The sequence below is a fragment of the Globicephala melas genome, chromosome 3 (genome assembly GCF_963455315.2).
Source record: "Globicephala melas chromosome 3, mGloMel1.2, whole genome shotgun sequence".
Taxonomy (NCBI): Eukaryota; Metazoa; Chordata; class Mammalia; order Artiodactyla; family Delphinidae; genus Globicephala; species Globicephala melas.
Window position 1 is genome coordinate 101,175,285 of NC_083316.1, and position 22,602 is coordinate 101,197,886.

At 41.6% G+C, this 22,602-nt stretch overlaps 1 protein-coding gene across 1 annotated transcript in view; it reads left to right on the forward strand.

The window, feature by feature from the left end:
• PRDM6 (PR/SET domain 6) overlaps window positions 1-21,392 on the forward strand; it is a 99,326-nt gene extending 77,934 nt beyond the window's left edge. The window contains exons 5-7 of the mRNA XM_030869786.2: window positions 5,610-5,952; window positions 14,433-14,609; window positions 21,278-21,392. Of these exons, the coding sequence (XP_030725646.2) occupies window positions 5,610-5,952; window positions 14,433-14,609; window positions 21,278-21,392 (635 nt within the window). The remainder of the gene's footprint in view (window positions 1-5,609; window positions 5,953-14,432; window positions 14,610-21,277) is intronic.
• The last annotated feature ends 1,210 nt before the right edge of the window (window positions 21,393-22,602 follow it).

Genomic DNA, 22,602 nt, shown 5'->3' on the forward strand with positions numbered 1-22,602 from the left:
TTTGTTTTTGTGGTATGCGGGCCTCTCACTGTTGTGGCCTCTCCCGTTCCGGAGCACAGGCTCCGGACGCGCAGGCTCAGCGGCCATGGCTCACGGGCCCAGCCGCTCCGCGGCATGTGGGATCCTCCCGGACCGGGGCACGAACCCGTGTCCCCTGCATCAGCAGGCGGACTCTCAACCACTGCGCCACCAGGGAAGCCCTCACTTGTTTTGTTAATAGGTAGTTCGGTTCCATAGATCAAAATACAGAAAGTAATATGGGCATATTAATTCTTCTTCCAAAAGGCAATCAGTTGAAACACTCTTAGGTGTCCTTCCAGATGTATTTTTTTGCCCATTCTCTCATTTGAGCATATTCTCCCTCTCTTTCTCTGGCGCTCTCACTCTACCCCTCCCCTTGTATGCAAATAGCAGCATACTATATATTCTTTGTTCTGTACCTCGCTTTTTCATTTAATGATACAGAGTGATGATGCATTTAAAGCATAAATCTAATAACCTTATACCCTAGCTTAAAACCCTTCTTTGGCTAGCCATTACTCTTATAATCAATCCCTAGTTCTTTAATATGATAGTCCATGGGCTACATATAGTTTCCAGAAATGTTTTGTATGGCTCACATAGTGTTTTGCAAAAAATGGAATTCAAACATCTTTACGCTGGCCATGCCCTATTTAGTTTGCTGAAGACCCCACCGTCCTCTGTTGTATTAACCTGCTTCCCAGCACTGATTTCTGCTATGTGCCCTGCCGCCACGGGCATTGGGAATTGTGCTGCCTTCTTCTCCAGCCTCAGCTACAGCCCATCTCTGCCTCGTTCTCTGGCCACATGAGTCTGCTTTCCATTCCTTCCATGCCCTGAGCTCCTCACCTCAGCATGCCATTCCGACTTAGTGACACAGCTGCCAACGTGTCATCTCCTCTCGTCCCCTTTTTCCTCCCTTTGCACCTGTCTGATGCTGTGTACCCTTCAGGACTCACGTTCAAGGTCACTGCCTCAGGGAAGCCATCATTCCCACCCGAAGTTTAGCCATCCCTGTTAGACATTTTCTTGGCCTCCTTTCTTCTCTGTCATACCACTTATTACACTTGTAGCAACTGTATATCGTCAATTCTAAAATTCATATATTTTTCACATTTTAATCTTTCTGAACCTGCTAAGTGTGTTATAATGATCAGTGACTTACAATTAACGGTGTGGCTTGCAATTAATGGAAGTTTAGATTTGATGAAACTGAGTAAATATTTACCTGTAAGGACATTTGTATAATATCTGTCTCTGTCACTACAGTTTACGTGGCCTGAAAGCCGGGGCTGTGGCTCTCTTGTTCCCCTGTATCCTCAGTGCCAGCAATGTCAGGCTTGTCACTGATGCTCTGTACGCATTTGTGGACTGAATGAATGGATGAGGGTGTAAAGTAGGACTTTGTTGTATAGATCCTGCATTGCATTCTCTCAGGGGTTTAATTCTGCAGGATTTGATGAGTTTATGTTCTTTCCTGACTAAATCCTTTAGGGCTTTGAAAGTTTGCCCTCTTTCCCTTAACCTTTGTCTTATAGACTGAAGAGATTTTACTTGCTCACTATGTCTTCATGTAGAAACCCCTTCATCCTTTTGGGGAATTGCCTTAGTTGTTTCTGGGCCTTTTGCAGTGGTCTGGACTGTCATGGCTTGGGATAACATAGTGTTTTCCGATTCATTTCTTGTCCTCTTATAATTCCCTGTGTTTTGTTAATACTTTTGTTTGTTGGGCCAGTCAGACTGGTATTAGGAAGAATGATCCTCTGTGTCCTTTTAAGTCCTGCTTAAAAAATTGTGCTTTGTATCTAGACCTCTAGGGTCCTGTGGAAGTATGCAGGCGCTCTGCAGGACAGCTTCAAGAGCAAATATGGTTGCTTTCATGAAACTTATCCATTCCTAGCCTTACTTTTTTTTTCTCTCTCTAAATTATATGCTCATTTCATTCAGCAGGATTGAATTTATTCACAAGTACAAGAAAAGATCATGCCAAAAGCAGAATATAGAGTGCAGGTGTCGCTGCTATATCTTGAAAACATAGTATGTTTGTTTTGAAGTGTTCCATAGGAGGAAAGAAGACAGAGAATAACCATCCCAACTCTTATTACCTAAATGCTATTATTATCATTAACTCAGATCCCGTTTATCCCACATCATTATACAAACTGGTATACACTTTTCTTTATTACTATTTTGACATTGATTATTAAACTTAGAAAAATCCATTGACCCACACATTCTTTTGTTTAATAGAAAGGTGGTGTGCCCTTAACAATTTTTGAAAATGAATTTATTGGGTTACTTTCCAGGAGCTTAAGTGAGAAGTCAGCATTTATAATCTATACTTAGAGTATTATTTGTATGGTTTCCCCCAGTGGCATCATATTCCTCTTTCCAGCAGTGAGCTTCTGGCTGGTTTTCCTGCTCTCTTGCATGTTGATGACATCTTCATTCCACAGTCTCCCCACCCCGCCTTCCTTCCTGCTAGTCTGGCCTTCCCAACCCGCAAGAGCTTAGTGTTGCCTGAAGACTTGCGGGTTTCCCTGTGCTTTGTCTCTTCCGGATTAGTTATAAACAGGCTAAATAAGATGAATTTTACCCTAATCTCTGACAATGCTGCTGTTTTGTTTTTTTTTAAATTAAGAAAGAGCCAAAACATAAAACATTTCTCCTTTTCTTTCAATATGTATTTCAAAAGTCACAGTCTGTGTACAAAGATTTTTTGAGAGTCTGAAATGTATGCACACATTTCATATTGGTTATACACTTTGCCCCAGAAGTTGAAATTATACATAAATTTTATATGTGAAATATATACATAAATATGTCTGTACATGTGTATATAGGTGCATATATAACATATGTTTATGCATGGGTATATATATACACACACACAGAACTCTGTACTAGCTGTAAAATGTCCTTTTTATTTTTGCAACACAGCTATTGAGCAGACACAGAATGGGAGTGTGGTCAGAAAAAAGTGCCTTGGAAATCAGAAAGCTAAAGCTTCCAGCTTAGCTGTATCCTTGACCGAATGTATGACCATGGGCAAATTATTAGACCTGCTTGGTCTTTAGCATTTTCTTTTCCTTCTTTCTTTTTTTGGTAATAAGAGAGGGTAGGATTAGATCAGTGATTCTCATCTCTGATTGTATATTAGAAGTACTTGGGGAATTTCAAAAAATGCAGATGCCTAGGCCCTACCAAGAGATTCTGGTATTTAAAAAAAAAATCTCCCCTGTGAGTCTAATATGCATTCAGGGTAAAGAACTGCCAACTAGACAAACTAGGCTCTCCCCTGGTCTGTGAGTCTCTTATTTTATTTCTCCTTCGTAAGACAGGATGGGCCAGGCCAACAGAACCCTGTAGGATGAGCTATTCCTTTTGTTGGATTCATCAAATACATGTGATTGTGTAGAACACTCAGAGTTGAAGAGTCCTTAGTGGCAGCCCATTAACCTCCACACGTGGTGTCTACCTGTCCACTCAGGCGTGGAGCCTCCTGGCGGTCACGGTCCCCTACCACTCTCTTTTTGTAGTTGAGGACGCCTGAGTCTTCGTGCTTCGTAGGACTCTCAGAGATGGTCCATGTCAGGAAAGAATGAGAGCTCCCAGTTCATGTATTTCCTCCACGTGGCCTTGAACTAGTGACCAACAGCCATAGTTTACTTCCCATCACTAACCTTTTTGCCAGTCATCCTTTTTAAACTTTTTGGTCTCTAATTTCCCTCTCTTGACCACCCTGTAACCTTGAATCTCTATGATCTCTGAAATACCAAGAAATACATTTTATTGACAGAGTGGTTACTTAAAAAAAGAATAACAGTTTATAAGCATATTAGGTTCTAATTACCTCTGAACCTGTGGGTTGACCAGTGAATACATGATATATATTATTAACACAATGGCAACTTAAAAAAAAGAAAGAAAGAAAAATTTCATATATATTAGGGTTCCCTCCTCAAAAATGTTTCTTTTAATTCTTTCCCCACTCCCACTGCCACCACCCATGCTTGACTCCATCTCCCTTCATTCCAGTCTCTTCTTCTAGAATAAGAATGGTGGCTGTTGTTGATGGTAGGCCCTGTGATGAGCACTTTCAGTATCTCATTTAAACCGCATAAAAGGGGGTTTAAAGATAAGGAAGCCAGGGCTCCTAGAGCTCAACATCTACCGAGTGGCAACCATAGCATTTACTAGCTGCCATCTATGCATTATCGCACCCAGTCCTTCCAGTAACCACTTTACATTTTACCAAGGACTAAATTGTGTATTCAGATGTTCTGTGTTTTCCCACAGTCACAAAGGTATTACAGTCAGCCTTCTATATCCAAGGGTCTGCATCCGCAGATTCAACCAACCACAGATGGAAAATATTTGGGAGAAAATTTCCAGAAAGTGCCACAAAGCAAAACTTGAACTTGTTGCATGCTGGCAACTATTTACATAGCATTTACCTGGTATTAGATATTATAACTAATCTAGAGGTGATTTAAAGTATCCGGCAGGATATGAGTAGATTATATGCAAATACCGTGCCATTTTATATACGGGACTCGAGCATCTACAGATTTTGGTATCTGCGAGGGCTCTGGAACCAACCCCCATTGGATACCAAGGGACAGCTGTGAATAGTGGAGTTTAAGTTTAGGCCGTCTTGACCTCTAAGCCATAATGCTATTACTGTTAGGATGATTACTTCCATTGTCCTCATTTTACAGATGATGAAACAGAGGCACAGGGAGATTGCGTAACTCCATAGATCTTTCTGATTCCAAACCCCGAGTGTCAAGCACCGAGCTCCAAGATTGCATACTCTGTCGCCTCCCACTCTTACCTTACACACCGCACCCTGTCTGTGCATCGTGCCTCACTCGGGCCCTTCCTGAACACTGACTCTTTTCTTGCTGTTCCTCTGGTCAGAAACAGTCAGTGTCTATTTCTTAGGCCTGAAATCTTCTGTTTATTTATTTGGACATTAAAGGCCCTCTGAGATCTGCCCCCCGAAAGCCCACGCTGTGCTCGGTCAGCTCGATTCCCGTGCCATCCCACCAGCGTGCCAGACTTCTGTCTCCAGGCGTCTTTCATAGGGTTGCCTTCATCTCTTCAGCCAGTTTTTCTTGAAAACCTGTTTTGTGCTGGCAGGATTGGATGGAAGGCCTGAAATCCTGAAGGCTTGAATCTACCTTCTCTGCTCAAGGCCACCCTCTCTGGGGAGCCCCACCTTTCTCTCCCTGTCTCTTGCTGTACCTCCCATCTGAGAACCCCCAAATCTAGGCTGCAGTGTGGAGCCTCGTCATGGAGTCTTTTTATCTCAAGTCGTAAGTGAGCTCTGTGAGGGCAAAGACCATGTATGAAAAATCTCAAGCAGAAAATAGGTGCTTAATAAATATAGGCATTTAATGAGTTCATTTGTGGTAATTGTGCTTGTCCCCTTAAATCAAATTGTCTGCTCTATGTCCATTCTGAGTCCAGAAAAACCAATTTTTAAACTGTTGACTTATAGGAATCTTTTAGAAGTGTGTGTTATCATGCTTATTTGAAGGGCTAACAAAACTGATCTTCTCAACCCCTTGCTGTTCTCCCAGTAAATGTCCCCTCGACGGTCATGGAAGCCATGTGCAGACAGGACCCCCTGCAGCCCTTCAACAAGAGCAGCAAACTCTCCCCCGCCGCCCAGCAGCGCTCCGTCGTCTTCCCACAGACTCCGTGCGGCAGGAACTTCTCCCTCCTGGATAAGTCTGGGCCCATGGAATCAGGATTTAATCAAATCAACGTGAAAAACCAGCGAGTCCTTGCAAGCCCGACCTCCACCAGCCAGCTCCACTCGGAGTTCAGTGACTGGCATCTTTGGAAGTGCGGGCAGTGCTTTAAGACTTTCACACAGAGGATCCTGTTACAGATGCACGTGTGCACGCAGAACCCCGACAGGTAACCCCACCTCTCATTGCTCGCCGGCTGTGTTTGCTTCTGAGACTCACTGCTTGCCTTCTTGTCGCCTCCTCCAGTCACACCTCGGGGAGAACTCTGTGATCAGAGGTCTGCATTCTGGAAGGTCATAGAGTAATGTTGGGCCCCTCTTTGGCTTTATTGTGTAGAAGGGCTGCATGAACAGTGGCTGCAGAAAGGAATCTGCTGTCGCTTTCCAAACAGCTCTGCCCAGGTCTAACGGGAGGCAAAATAGAAGGCACATTGATGAATATCATAGATGGAAAAATGAGGTCAGGATAATTAGAATCCTCTCTGTCTTCCAAAGATAATATAGCTGGCTGCTCTGCTGCTGTTCAGTCGTCTCAGGGTTCACCTCCAGTGTGCCGTGAGTATGAACTTAATTAAGTACTAAGAGGTAATGAATTGGAATTTTTTGCTTAGTACTATTTTTCTTCAGAGCATGCAAACCCATAAATCCTGCAAAGCTGTCAAAAGGAAATACCTACTCTGCTAGTGATGTGGAGGAAAACAGATGCCACTTATTCAATAAACTAATATCCACACAGAAGAAAAATGTTGACTAGATACCTCAGAGTCAAAGTTGCTTTGAAAGTTTGTCAATAAAGAATTTTATGGCCATGAACTGAGGATGAAATTTAGCTGAACAAGTGAATTAAAATTTCAGGTACTCTGACGAGTGGCACAGTAGATATAATGGAACTATTATTTATGAGTCAAAACTGGTTTATTCGACAGTCTTGATAGCTGGGAGTGCAAAAGACAAAAATCAAATTAATTCAATAAGAAAGGACCGTGTTTTATCTCCCCTTCACATCCTATGAAAATTTGATTAAACACCAAATATCTAAGAATATTTTGAATATAAAAGCAGAACGTAAATTTTGGAAGTAGGATAGGAGACTCGAAAGCAGGACTCCGGAATTATTTTCTTAATTTGGCCACTGATTAACCTTAAGCCACTCAGCTCTCCTTGCCTTATGATATACATCCAACTCTCCCCTCCCAGCTCTGCAGGATATGACAGTGTACTCGAACCCAAGCAGGCAGGGAGGATAGAAGTGTGGTGGAGAGGGGGTGAATCTTTTCAGAAATAATAATGATCCATTTTAGGGTACACGTGCACATTTACATGTGTATATATTTTTATTTGTGCCATTCTAGAAACTACTTGCTTGGCATCAAGCATTGCTGTGACTGATTGATGCTGAAGCATTTGTATTACAGCTGTTAAGGCAGTTGTGTCTTTATAATCTTTTACCTTCGATAGGAGAGTCCCCTGGTGAAAATATCCACGGACTTCTGCATATCTTAGTACTACTGGTTTTAGAGGGGACACAAAAGTTTTGAAAATGTTTTCCTTACTCCAACAGGGTTTTTTTTTTTTAAAGTCTGCCTTCCTTGCAAGTATACAGATAGCCTCAAGATATATCTATTCAGAGTTTGCAAAGCATTTTATTTTTTTTAATATAAAAATGCATTAAAATCTTGTTATAAACTTGCTTTTTGAATTGAATGAGTTTAGGTGTATGGATCTGTTATTTGCACAGGTTCATTGTGGTCATAGTAACTGAACATACAAGGTAAGATAAAATGATAGTTGAAAGTTTCTGGATACAGGAACTGAAAGCTTAGCTTTGGGTATGATACAGTTTCATGCTGAATGTCATATAAAACAATGAAAATATGTCTTGGTAAACAGAAAGTTAGCAAAACAGACTGTCTTGTCTGACCCCAGTTACACTTCGAAAACCGTATGTGGATTATGCTTTAAGTCCCTATGATGTCTGTTCTGTCAAATAATAATGTCAGAATTTATAAAGCATCTATGTAATCTGTCAGAAAAGTACCCTACAAATTAGAAAACTTACGTGTACAAAATAGACTTCCACGAGAGACTGTTAGGTCATCGCTGATTCCAAGCTAATCTAGAGTTACTGGCAAAAATCCAAGTGGCTTGAGACTCCCACCCAGTGCGAGACCCTGGTGGGCTTATTTGATGCAGATGCCCAGGTGTCGTTTGGCCAGGTTCCCAGATGAGGTGAAGTAATGTGCTTGATATTCAGGTAGATCACCAGCGTGGAATCAAATTATTAAAGCAGTGGATTCCTACTTCTCTCTTCCCTGTGCTTTGTTGGTGAAGACTTGAGAGGCGGTATGATTCACCGTCATTCATGAATAAGTTAAAACTAAGAATTATGAGTTCAAAGAATTAGTCCCTTTATAGGCAAAGTAAGAAAGTACAATGTTTCTTACTAGTAATGGGGAGATGCTTGAATTACTCCATCACATCTGAGTTGATTACTGGAGATAAGGGAAATAGAGATGCCCAGTCTCTTTGACCCACTAGTTTCATTGAGATACATAATCTCATTGAGTTACATAATTTGCTTTTAGCATATAGGTTCTGTATGGTGTTCTAGAACGTAGCATGCTCTCCTGGTACCGGCAAGTTTTGAAGTACAAGATACTTTCCCTAATTCTTGACCACACAGGTGAATTGCTAAAGAGGAGAAACATGCAGAACTAAAATGGAACATCAGTTCGTGCACGGTTGTGAAATTTGGAGTCATTCCTCTTATTATCCATGTGGAGACTTACAACTGCTGAATATACATATTTTCTTAGCGATTGACTCCATAAATTCGGTGGCTTTTAGTCTTTGGCGGTTTGTGCCCGTTCAGCCATATACAGTGAAAAAGCTTAGAACCTGCCAGTCAGAAACCATTTCCCTTCTATTTGAAAAACTCAAACGTTTTATTTTGCTAGGAAAATCTTGCTAGAACTAGAGGCAAGAAAGGGAGACACAGAAGACAAAGTCAGAAAGTAAACAGGTTAGAGTTTCAAACACGTCCAAATTTGAAACAGGCCCCCGAATCTTAGGTCCAAAAGATTTTTCACTCAGCACACTGAATATTTGGCCATGAAACCCAAGACATTTGAACCTTCATGAAAGAGACTGTGTGTGTCTTTATTTGTGAGCTTTTTCATGTGAGGGACCATCAGTAAGTCTATGCCTTGATATAAAGGAAGGAGATCCGAGGATACCCTGGGTTGTCAGCATTACCATTTTTCACTACCGTGTTATTTACATTGAACGCAGAAAAAAATTCCATTTGACCTTTCAAAGTAGGAATTAGCATTAAAGATAAAAATACACCCGTATGAGAGCCCAGGAGGCACAGAATCGTTATTTCTTGATTTTATTCTGTTAATATTAAACATACAAAACCGAAAGTCTCTTCTTCTTTTTTCTCAAGCTACTGACTTTTTCTTTCCTGAGTGAATTCAAAGGGAAGAAGCTGTCAGAATCTAGATTAACCTAGATCTAGACTAAGGACTAGGGACTTAGGGACCTCATAAACATTTGAGGTTTGGCATAAGCTTATTACCTGGGCCAGGGCAGCTTGACTGACTTGTGCCTGAAACAGGAATTAGAAATCCCTTTTCTCTTCTGTTTTTCTGCTACAGAAACTCTCAACAGTCCCATTTGGGGGCGGGGGCAGTCCAGAAAGGGGTAAGCAATGCCTTCAATCATAGTGGATTATTTTCTGATGAATATGTTCTTTTTATTTTCTGCAGAATGTCTTTTTAGTGCTTATCTTTATTTTGCATCCTTTTCCTTTCCTTTCTGATTGTGCTACCTGGGGAAAGTTTGCCTTTAGCCTCCTGGGCATACTGTCAGCCGTTCACATTTATGTTTTGAGTATCCTTGTTTATAATTGGGTGTGGTGGTACCAGAGGGGAAGATAACTCTAGAAGGAGCCGTTTGGTGGGAGGAGCCTGGAGATAATCCATCACCATAATAGTTTCTTTGGAATGTGTCAGTGTTCTCGTGTTCCATTGTTTCCCCCTCCCCCAAGTGTGAAGGTTACCTTCTTTCCATGTTCTCCCAGTGTTTCGGCTGCATACTTGAGCCACTTTCCTGAAATCTTTTTCTCCTTACATAGAGCTTAGTTCTTTTCTCACTCCACACAGCTAGCAGTGGACCTAAGTAACGCCCCGTATGAAGTCTGGGGAGATGTGCACTTGGGCTTGACTGACGGGGAGCAAGGCCCAACTTGCTCAACTGTGGGCCCAACTGAACAACTTTTGTCCTGGAGGCTTTCATGCCATGAAAGAAAAATCAAAGAAGGATTAATAATATATTAAACCAAACCACACTTAATTTTGTTAAATGTTTCATCCTTTTCCTATGTGTACAACAAACCAATTACAGACTCAAAGTAAATGAATTGCACATTTTACTGGAGTTATCTTTAGCAGAGGAGCCACCAGTTACAGAGAATGCCAGGGGACATACAAAATTGTCTTGCTGCTTTCTTTTTGCTTAAAAATCTACTGGCATTGATATACGCTAACTAAATCGACCCAGGCTTTGTCTGTTTTTTAGATATTTCATATTTGAGGACAGAGCACATTCTCGTTTTTCGTGAAGCTTTATATTTCTGTGTTGGAACAAGCCACACGAGGCTATTTAAATTTAAATTAATCAAAGTTAAGTAAAATAATACTTCAGTTTCTCAGTCACCCTAGCCGCATTTCCAGTGCTCAGTAGCTGCTTGTGGCTAGTGGTTCCCATATTGGATAGTGTAGTTATAGAACACTTCCGTCATTGACAGCACTGCTAGATATCTCAAGTAGTGTTAAAAAAAAAAAAAAAAAAAAACCCGCCAAAAGCTTTTACTGGTTATGAAATGTTATCTCTTTGTGAAGAATGCTCATTGCATTTGTTTTGAGAATAATAAAATGCTGTATGTGTATGATGACTTGGAAAGAATCAAAGTGCTTTAGAAAGGAGAGTCCCGTTTAGCTGCTGAATGACATGAGATCCTACAAAGAGTGAAGCTAAACACAGCACTTGACTATGCCTCCTGGGCTGCCTCTGGTATGACACATCAAAGCGAGCAGAACTTGGGATTTGAAATTGATTGTATCCAAAAGTTTAATAAATTAAGGCTTACTTTTTAATTGTTTTTGGTTGATGATGATATTTTCTTTTATTTTTTCACTTTTTTATCCCTTTAGTATTTGTAGAACTTTTCAAGCCCCACCCTTTATTCTATGAGTCTTTTTTTATCATATCCAATTTTTAAAGGTTACACTCCATTTACAGTTATTACAAAATATTGGCTCTATTCCCCATGTTGTACAGTGCATCCTGGAGCCTATCTCACACCCAGTAGTTTGTACCTGCCACTCCCCCACCACAGTATTGACCCTTTGACCAGACCTTGAAAAGTTAATGAGAATGTTAGTCATCACAATAAAAAGCTGAGTAATGGCAACTGATTCTGTGCCCCCAAAGCCCTTTAGCTGTAACCTGAGAGGTGAGGAGTCAGGGTGTGCTACTAAAAACATCCATACAGAGTCTTAAATCCTGTGGTCAGTTGTCCCAAAAGAAGTTGTGATGTCTGAGATTCTATGGTGATGATGATGTTTTCTAAGTAAGCCCTGCTCTTGGGTTTGAAGATTTCATTCTGTCTTGAATGTATTCCTATGCCCTTAGATGAACTCTAGGATACAATTAATGTTAAAATTACTTTTTGAGCATTTCCTTTTATTCATTTTTAGGAAATATTGAAAATCTAGGGAAAGAAGTATCTTGTCTGTATTTTCTGAGGCCTAACTTTCCATATATTTCTAGGCTGAGAGAGAGAATCTGTTAACACAGTGGCAAATAGAGTACACATTTTAGTTCTGAATTCTACATGAAATCAGTTTCTGTGATGGTGAATATGACCATATGCTCTAAAATCTTACTCTTTAAGGTACCAGGATTAAAGGGATATCACTTTGTTTTTTGAGATCAACTAAAGTTGGGTCTTGTATTTTGCTACTAGATTTTCTTCTTGCTCTGAATTCTCAACTGTTTACCAAGTAAGTTTAAATGGTCTGTATTCTAGTTAGCATGACTAGACACACAAAACCGTGGAAAGCTCTCCCTGCAGGGCACTGGCTGGTACACACGATGGAGGATGGAGGTCACATCGTCGATGCTGTCTACTGTGAGGCCATGTCTTGGACAGATCCTTAGGTGGCACGTGCTTGTTGATTATCTGAAAGCAGGAGCAGAACATGATGGGATGTGAGAGGGCATCTAGTTCAGTCCATCCTGCTTACCAGAGAGATGAGGAGATGGAGAGTCAGGGATGTTGGGCGACTTGTCAAGTCCCACAGCTAATTGGGGCCAGAGGCTAAAGCAGGACTCACCTCTCCCATCTCGCCCATTCGAGGTTGTTCCATTCAGTCAGCTGAATTCTGCAAAGTTTTAAAAGCTGTCACGGGATACCTAGCAAATACCGCTCAGGCTGGTACTGGCCAAGGTGATGTTTTATAATCTGATTTGCCTTTCATTGGTGTTACCTTGATATAAGAATTCAGCATAAGCCTCTCTGTGGTCATCTCTTCTGTGTGTAAATCTTTGCCACCTTGACTATTAGCATAAAAAGGATGGAATGACTTCTGACTATAGGAAATAAATCACCCCAACTTTTGACAGCAGAGTCAGAAAAAAAAGATTAATTGGTTTTATTTAGTGGCTAATTGTTTATTGTGATAGCTATTAAAAATAGATAACCAGAGGCTAATAAATGTTAATGGTCCTTCACTATTAGAAAAATCAATTGTCAGTGGATATAGCATATATTCATATATTATTTTGTTTATAATCTTCAATACATTTAAAAAATTCACCCCTGAGAGAATGATTTCTTGAGGACTCCTTTAAGGTTAATGGTTACTACAAAGAATAATTTTGACAAAAGGATATTTTCATCTACATATGATTTTAATGGCTTCAAAGCTTTATTTCATGATTGTAATAAAATGCATGTGCAATTTGTCAAGTTTGATAAACTCCTTACCAAGGACTCTTATATATATTTCTTTGAAACTTGTTTGAGAGCAGTTAGATAGATTTCTAAATGTAAGTAATTAAAATTGTATAGTATTGAGTTATTGACCAATCCCAGACTATTAATCAAGCTAAAAAATTCTACAATCAGTGCTCAGTGCGCTGAAGCCTGGTAAAATAATCGTATTTGTGTTCAGTGAGGCAAGTAGCCACAATTAAGCACTTCACTTGACAAATGAGAGGGTACACTTTATTTTGCATGTAATTGAATTGTTGTACATGCTCGGTCACCATTGTTTCCTAGCCCTTCATTTTGGTTTCTGGTCATTGGAGCTTATGCATTTGTTAAAGGTAGAGCAATTAAGTCTGCTTTTGCCATTGGCTTTCTAAACGCAGCCAGAAATTTCTGAGCCACAAACCAAGGCTTCCTGAGCTCTGGTAATATCTCTCATGACAGATTATTAATTTTCTCAAGAAAAATTTTGATAAACAAATTAGAGCCCTGTCAAGGAATGATATGAAATAGCCTCGAATAGGGAAAACTCCCCAGGTTTTATATCACTCACCAGATTCTGCTTAAGTAAGCAGAAGAACTTCTGTAGAGAAGACAGAATTTTAATTTATTTTATGAAAACCAAAAATTGATTTCTTTCTCATGAGCTGAAAAGAATGCGCTCTGATAATCTTGCTAATTATCAGGTATTTGTCACAACTTCCTTCCATTTGCTTTTGCATCCCAGTCCTCCTGCAAGCATAGTGACATCCTGTCATTTCTGTGCTGCTATAAATCATTGCTTGCTACCAGATTAAACTGGGGAGCCGAAGTTCACGAAAAAAAGACCCAGTGGATAAATATGAGTTTAGGTCGGGGCGGGGAGAGAATAAGTAGAAGTCAGGATTTCTTTTACAAAGAAACAAATCTGGGTGCACGCCTGTGTTGGCCTGTGCACTATCACACAACCCCAAGTTGGGGATGTGCTATAGACAGACCCCAGGACAGTCTAGTATCTATTAAAACACACATGCAGCTTGCTGACTTGCCTGCATCTTTACCTGGGACTTAGAATAAGGTCCAGAGTCACCCTAGAGTGACCTTGGCATCAAGAGCTTATTTCCTTTGAAGACAGTTTATCCTCACTTTTCTGAACTGACAGAGATCATAACATCCGCTTTCCCTGAGAGGATTATTGTAAAGATTAAACTAGATCATTGATGTTAAAGCACTTTGAAAAGTTAAAGTGCCCCAGAATTACGAGAGACAATTACATATCTTCTCTTGTACTGTTGTGCTTCATCAAGTCTGTACTCTCAACGCTCCAATATTTGCCTGGGGGTGGGGCTCAAAACAAGAAATAGGAGTTCTTGAAATGGTATGGCTAATACCGGAAAGGAATATTCTTTGGGGAATGAACGGCTCTCATCAGCTCTGTTAATTTTGTTCGTGTGGCAACAAGTATAGCCATGAGAACCTAGCAGCCCCAGTGCTATGCTTTGTTACAGAAACTGAGAGAACGTCCCCAGAACGTTTTGGCCCTTGCCTCGTGATGCTAACGTCTGCTGACTGACATAGAACGTAATGACCAGGCAGTGTCTTCATTTGTTTCAGACCATACCAGTGCGGCCACTGCTCCCAGTCCTTTTCCCAGCCTTCAGAACTGAGGAACCACGTGGTCACTCACTCCAGTGACCGGCCTTTCAAATGTGGCTACTGTGGTCGTGCCTTTGCTGGGGCCACCACGCTCAACAACCACATCCGAACCCACACTGGAGAAAAGCCCTTCAAGTAAGTAGCGGCTCGCACCGTATCCCTTCTTTCTCTGAGCCTTTCCTGAGAGCCGGCAGACAAGGTGGCCCAGCACTGCCTGGCTCAGCCAACTGGTGGAGGACGCTGTTTTAGAAAGTCAGCGTCCAGGCTGCAAAAGGCCCCGCTTGTTTAGTGGTCGATACTGGGGAAATGAAGTCAGGAAATTTATACACTGATCCTGGGTTGAGCTGTGCAACCTTGGACGTGAGACGTTCTTCGTGGTCTGTTTTCTCACCAGTAAAATCAGGAAGTAGGAGTAAGTAACTTTATGATTCTTTCTGGTTTCTGAGGGTCTGTGCTTCTAGAATTTGAGCTAGGAGGCATGCAGAATACCATCTCTGGCCATCAGCAAGCAAGTCCCCTGACCATCATCGAGGTGGCCACAATCGAGGACAGCTGAATGAATTGTCTCTTGGGAAATCTGAACCCTTTAGGATTCTGATGAACGATTTCCTCCTCTTTTATATTTGTTAAGGGGGTTTGAATCTATTATAGCAGCCAATTGGTAGCTTTTCAGCGTGCCCTTTGGATCTCAGACTTATCATGTTAATGCAAAAAAGAAAAACCAAACCAAACATAGGGCATATCTGAGTCCTTGAGGATTCAGGGAATGTGGAAAGAGAACGGAATTCCAAGGGCTTTGGCAAGGTAAGGGCACCTGAGCGAGAGACTATGTTTCTGGATATAGCACAGTCATGAAAACGGTGGACATCTGAATCCTGCAAGACGGTCTCTTCATTCACTCGCTCACTCATTCATTCATTCATGTATATATGTGTTCATTCATTCAGCAAATATTTATTGAACACCTTCTTTTGTACTAGGCACCCTGCTAGGCACAAGAGATATAAAGGTGAATGAAACTCAGCTCCCTAGTCTTTGAAGACCTCATAGTTTATGGGGAAGCCCAATTAATAAGCAAGTATTACCACCTAGGGGAAGGGTGCAAAAGTGAAAAACAATAAGGCATGTATATACAGTGTTTCAGGGTAGCACGAAAGTGGAGTAATCAGTGCTATCTGGAGAAGATGATGTTTAAGATGTGTTTTGAATGATGAGTAGGAGTTTTCCAGACATACAAAGGAAAGGAGGCTTTCTGATAGCCCATGTGGGACATGGAAAGGCTTGGGAGGGTGAGCCAGCTTGGGTGAGTGGTTGGTCATCTCAGAGCAGATTTTACTGTCTGTGTGATAGACTCTTTTTTGTTCAACTCTCTTATATCTCTCTTTCCTCATTTGCCATAATGACTTTCCTTGATGAAGGAGGAACATGAAAAGGGCGTGGATGAACAGCCTATTTACCTTCTGTAGGACAAGATCAAGCAAGAAAGGAAATGATTCAGGCAGTAGGAGGTGAATCCCCTTTCTTGGTCTCAGCCAAGGAGTCTTCCCAGAGTCTCATTACCCATGCTTTTCCCTCTGGACCTGCTGGCGTAGCATGCAGTTGCCATGGTGCTCGGCCTGAGATGGGGCTCAGCTTGGGGTGGCAGAGTCCTGCTGGTCTGGGTCCTGCCTGCCTTGGTGTCTGCCAGGAGAGGGAGAGGCTCATAAAAGGCTGTCATCTTTACCCACCTCCCCATGAATTAGTTACCTTTATTCGTTATTCTTAACTGTTTTCCATTGAGGTTTAATTTATGATATTAATTGTGAAAAGTTTTAATTTTTGTCTGTGTACACAGGTGGGGCTTATTTACTGCATAAAGGCATCTGGCTGAGGGCACTGGATGGGGTCTAAACATCCAACCTGCACTACGCCAGCCAAGCTGTGCCCTCTGGGGCTGCCATAGCCCCAGGGGGCCCTTTTTTTAAATCTACCCTTAAGGGCCGGGTAGGTTAGCACAGTCCTCGAGTTCCCTATGGCAGGTGTCTGTGTCTGCACAGTGGGCTTTGTCATTTCCCCTAGGCCCTCGGGGGTTCACAGATTCTGGTTTCACCACTGTTCTAGATGTAGAAGATGACAGTGGCACATTCCCTGTGCCTTTGAGCAAGAGAGCTCTTCAAAAGCAGAGACGCAGGAGGACTGACAATCCTCCTGGCCCCTTACATTAGAGAGGGTAGCCAGATGGATACAGTGCCAGGAATCAGATTGATTTTTATCTTGTTGCTGTGTAAATAGATTTTAGTAATTAATTGAAGAGGTTTCAGGGTCAGGGTGGGAAATAGATTTCTATTAATGTTCAGGTGTTACTTAAGTATAACCTCGTTGACTCCAGTCAGTTTTTTTTCTTAACATCCTGTTTTTGTCCTGTTTCCAATAGAGGTGCCATTTTAACTTAATTTTAATTCATCAGATTAATATTTGAAGGGCTTTAGTACTTGTACGTTTTTCCTTTCTCAAAGTATTTTTGGGGACCATAACCTGATTTCATCTGGAAAAACAAAAAAGGAAACACCAGACTTGGTTGGATTAGATTCACTGTGCCTGTTTTAGTTCCTCCTGCTTCTTCTCATATTAGGATAGCCATGTGCTGTAGAGTTTGTTTTTTTAAATTTATCAAATGTTAAACATATTGCCAGGGGAGAACTGAGTGTACGTGTATTTTATAAGTGCAAGATTTAAACGTCTTCTAGGAAATGGAAAGCTAAATCCTTCAGTGTATACAACCAGATCATTCAGGATTGAACTACCCCAAGGGAATTTTGGGAATCTTCCAACCATAGCTCATGGATATCCATCCCATGGACATTTGTAAATATTATGAGGATATCCTTTTACAAGCCTATAAAACAAACATTCAAAAAAAGTTTATTGCAGATTAGTCAATAAAATGGATTTTGCCACAATGGTTAATTTTACTACTTCAACTAATGGGTATTGGCTGAAACAATGTTGCAAAGAAAGAAAAGAATCTTGTAAAGATACACAACCCATGCCCCAAATGGCTCAGTCCCCAAATTGTCCTACCCACCCAGGGCCTGGGAGGCCTTTGCAAGATTGTTAGGGGCCAGGCCACAACAGGGGAAAGCCTTTTCTAGCTTCTAAAATCTTCTGCTGAAAAGTGATTTTTCAGGGCAGATCAAGATTATTGCCATACAAGAAGCCTGGAGAAGATTTGGCAGTAAGAGATGTGAGTTTCACTCCAGGCTTTGTCTCACAATCTGATTGGCTGAAATGCCACTGAAAGACTCCATCCCCCATGCTCTAGGTAGATCATGGGCTTGTCAGCAGCTAACCTAGGCTGTGGATGCAGAATTTATAAGGTGAAGGAGATCATAGGAAAAGCACATATCAAAGGATCATATTGAAGTTTGTACTTTCCGTTTGTACTGTGAGGCTGGAAGTCGTGGAGAACAAGGAACAAAATCAAGACATCATTTCATCTCACAGCAATTGCCAAGCACTTTATTGAAAAGAGGAAAGAAGGAAGGAGGGAAGGAAGGAAGTTGTCAGTTTCAAACTTACTCTTTACAGTGAGAACCCCTTCTCCTTCTCTGTTACTAAACATAATCTCTCAACATCTCAGAGAGGCCGCTCTGCCCAGGATCCATGTGAGCTGCTTGATGCCTGGCCTTTGCGCCTGGGAAGACCAGGACTTTCCATAGGAGAGTTTCTTTTCTTCGTCTTCATTAGAAGCAGGGGAAATACCACTAAGTTTGTGCCTTAAGTGAAGACAGTTTGGCTCAGTATAAAAAATAATCAAAGGATATTCCAAAGAACATCTGATATTTTAGCAAGATCTAGGCAAAATCAAAGCAAACCAAAAAAACACATCAGTAAAATGCATTAAGCACATCATACGTACGAAGCAATTTGGTTTCATTCAGGAAATATTTGGTGACAGGCCATAGAGGACCAGAAAGAAAGCTTCCTGTAGGTTTTCTGTGAACAGAACTTGACATCGTTTTGCACATCTGTCAGTTTCAGATGACGATTGTTAAGCTCCCTCTGTACCTATAAGCCAGTCGACTATCACATTAAGTAAAGGATGATCTCAAATCTAAAAGGAACTCAAGTCTCATTAAGATGCCCACACTGGCAGAAAGTTGGGGAATTTCTCTTTGCTGAAATATTTGGATGGCTTTCCACTTCACTGTTCCTGCAATGTTTCCTTAAAGGCTGTGACGTCAGCACTGAGAGGAAGACCCTGTGTGCCAGAGCAGTTTTAGTCTCCTGGATCATTACCCGCATCTTTCTTTCTTTCTTATTCTGCTAAACCGCATGAAATCCAGGCCTGGAGGTGCCCATGACCAGTCACTTGGCTGGGATTGTAGTTCAGGGTTAATTCCGTGCCAACCCAGCTGAAATCCAACTCTGACCCGCCAGAACCTAAGCATTTGCATTGAGTCTGTCCTTCTGATGTGTTCCATTAAGCCATGAAAATAATTTGTGAAGGGATTTTTGTTCTGAAATTAAAGATGATGAACATAAAACTGAGGCTCTCCCCTTATTTAAAAATATTTTTACGTCAAGTTCTCTTTATATCCTTAATTATACAAATTACATTCTTATCATTACCAACACACGTAGGTATTATTTCTAGTAGCCCACTTTCCTCAAGAAGGGGAAATTCCTAGGAAAAGGATCTAAGTTAAGGTAATTTTCTACACATCTGCATGTGTTTTTACTCACACTTGGTGAGCAGATGGCCCTAGAGATGATTTTTCAGTGATGATCTCAGGAGAGCCCTATAGACTTAGTAAATTTCCTGACTATGACAACAGATGGTTCCATGAGTGTAAATATCTGTGAGGCAGTTAGGCAAACACAGGAGAAAAATGTTAACTCCCCTCTTACTGTCTCTGCCCAGTCTGGGTGTTTAATATTACATATAGACATACACATTTGCCTTATGTGAAGCACTACACCTCCCACTTCTGAATTCTTTATATTCTGATACACAAGATCAAAGGTGCAAAAACATGACCTAGGTAACTAGTCATAACTTATAACTTTGAAACTATTCTCTCCTTGAAATTGATTCTAGAGCTTCACAATTTTAAAAAAGGAATATAATAATTTGAAAGTTTGTCAAGCAGTGAAAGGTAGTATATTTTGACACACTAATTTAGTAACTAATCAGTTTTCTAATAAACAATCAGCAATTCACTAGCATGTCATCAGCACTTCAGGAGCTCTGGAGAAGGGATGAGCTGCCAATGGATGTTAATGAATACACCAAAAATCATTAGCTGATCAATACTTCTGAGTTATTTTCATTGAGCTGATAGGTCTGATACATTAAAGCTGACATTATACATTTGTCAAGATCACAGTGCAGTTTTTAACAGTGGAACAGGCTGCTAAAAATATCCCCCGAAAGACAATTGAAGAAACACAACTTCCTCATGCTGACACATTCAGCTGGTGAAGGAGCCCTGAAAAATCCAAGCGTGATAGTCAAGCTCCAGCCTCCCAACAATAAAACATATGCAAGACTCCCTAGTAGGGATAGATGTGTTTTATTTTTATAGGTAATTATTTCCCTGGCAAGGCACTTTGTATAATTTACTCAAAAGGAAAAAGACAGGGCTGCCTACCGGGTAGCGGGGCACGTGGCAAGTGATTGGGCGTGTGTGGATTTTCTTCTGATGGCTTTACCACAGCCCTACTAGTGCAGGGACCTGAGACCGAAGGTTGCATTATTTAGAAGAAGAACAACTGTCTGCAGCTCTCCTGAGTATCTTTTCCTTTTAAGGTTTCAGGAGAGGACATTAGGGGGAGTGCTGAGGGGGCTGCTGTGCCCCAATGGGTGCTCGGCCAGTGCTCCAGGCAGCCCAGACAAGTGGAATAGTGACAGGGAAGCCACTGTCCGTGCCCAGCTTGCTGCAGCAGTGTGCGTGAGTGTGTGTGTGTGTGTGTGTGTTTTGAAGGTTGTGTAGCCATCAAGCTAGTCGGTGTGTGTTGCAGGGAAGATGGCTTAGGCCCAGGGTCTCTAGGTTAGCATTTTTTTTAAGTTAAGGAGAGGAGGAGATATTCCTGAAGTGCGATGCCAGCGTTCTCCTTATCAGACACACCAACCCTTAATTACGGCCCACGTGTACATTCTTCCTGCTGTGCCTTGTAGAGGTGAATTCAAAGCACACAAACATTGGCTGATTTCGGGTTTTTCTGAGTCCCCTATCCCAATGCAAACATTTTTTAACCCTAACTTCGGTGGAGCTGTGATACTCTAGCTTTTGCCCCAAAGCGGTCACCCACGCCCACCCGCCACAGTCGCTGAAAACTAATGCGCTGCTTCTTCCAGTTTCCGAATTCAAAGATGATGGCTCTCTGGCTGCTGTGCTGAGGGGAGTAGAAGTCCCGATTTTAAATTAGCAGCAGGTGAAATTCTATTTGTCATCAATTTCTCTTTGGGGTTACGGAGCAGAAAACTGCAGACAAGCTGCTGCTTTGATGGCTCACTCCTAAAAATCTCTTTTTGTTCTTTATCTATTTGAACTGACAGTGATCAGAGCTGCAGCAGGACAGGGCTCTCTGGAGAAATCACCTTCCCTCTGCCTATTGACAGATCCCTCTGTTCTGCATCAGCCGGGCTTTGTCCCATCACAGGCATCCAGGCCTTGGAAGGAGCCACCAATTAAACCTCTTGAGCCAGTAAAATCTGAAGCCACTTTGGAGTGTCTGTTCTGATTAGGCAGGATGAGAGGAAGTCCATCAACTTGCAGGCCCTGCTCCCTGGTCTCAATTTTCTCTCTTGCCTCCACCAGGTGCGAGAGGTGTGAGAGGAGCTTCACGCAGGCCACCCAGCTGAGCCGACACCAGCGGATGCCCAATGAGTGCAAGCCAATAACCGAGAGCCCAGAATCAATCGAAGTGGATTAACTGATTGACTGGTTGGAATTAAACTTCAAGGAAAGTCATGATTAAATGTCACGGACACTTAAGCAAAACCAAAGATTTCCTCTGAGCAACTTTCAATCAGTCCCGGAAAACCAAAAGCAGTAATAAAATAAGTAAGATGTTAAGAGATATTGATCCTGGCGTGGAAGTCAGACCAGGAGAGAGATTATTTATTTATGACTAGGGATGAGACTCATTTCAGTGGACGACTAACCTGGGATGGCTCACATTTCCAGTCCCACCGTGTATTTGCTTTGTTTCTAAAAAGCTTTTTTAAACTGTTATTTAATACCAAAGGGAGGAATCGGATGGGTTCTTCTGCCCACAGTTGTGACTAAGAATGCACAGGGACTCGTTTCTCGTTGCACCTTTTTTAGTAGCATGATTCAAGGGGACCCATTGTACAGCCCTCTTCCTGCTGTTTCAGTTTGGCCTGGCCTGCCTCAGGCTGCCCAGCAGGGACCACAGATTCGGGAGCCAGAGCCTTCGCTGAGTCCAGGCCATCTTCAGCCCCACGGGTGCTCCATTTCTGTGTTTTCCACACTTATTATTTCTCGTGCACTTTTCTCACGGCTCCTTCCATCCAGCAGCCTGGTCTTGATGCAGAAGAACCTGGAAGTGGAAGAAGATGGTTTAAAATTCAAAATTCAAGGGGAAAAAGAAATGGGGACTTAACAGTGTCCTGTCAAGATTTCAAAAACATTTAAAATGTACGGAGCTTCATAATACAGTATATTGTTCTGAAGCAGCTAGTGAGAAAATTTTGTTTTCAATAACATTTTAGCTTAAAAAAAAACACGAAAATAAAGTTCTTCAGTATGAGGCTGAATATAAGGTATTAGGCTTCCAGTAATTTTTTGTTGTGTCTATGAAAGTATTGAATATGTGAGCAAAAACAGTGCCAAGCCCCACTGTCAAGACCATTCTAGGCACTTTCATCTTCCTTCCTCGTACCTCCAGGGGAAGCCTGGGAGGCCCTCCTGAGTGTGGGGCATTTCTGCAAAAAATAAGTGAAAATAGCCTAGACAAGGAAACCTTGAGAGGAGGAGCCACGGACAGGGTTCTGGTTAGAAAAGACCGCCCTGAACAGCTAATTTTTTCAAGAGGAGTTCCCTTCTCATCCCCTCCGGCCCTTGATAATATTCTTCTTTCAACACTGATCCACTGAAAGAGAAAGGAGTATGTACACAGT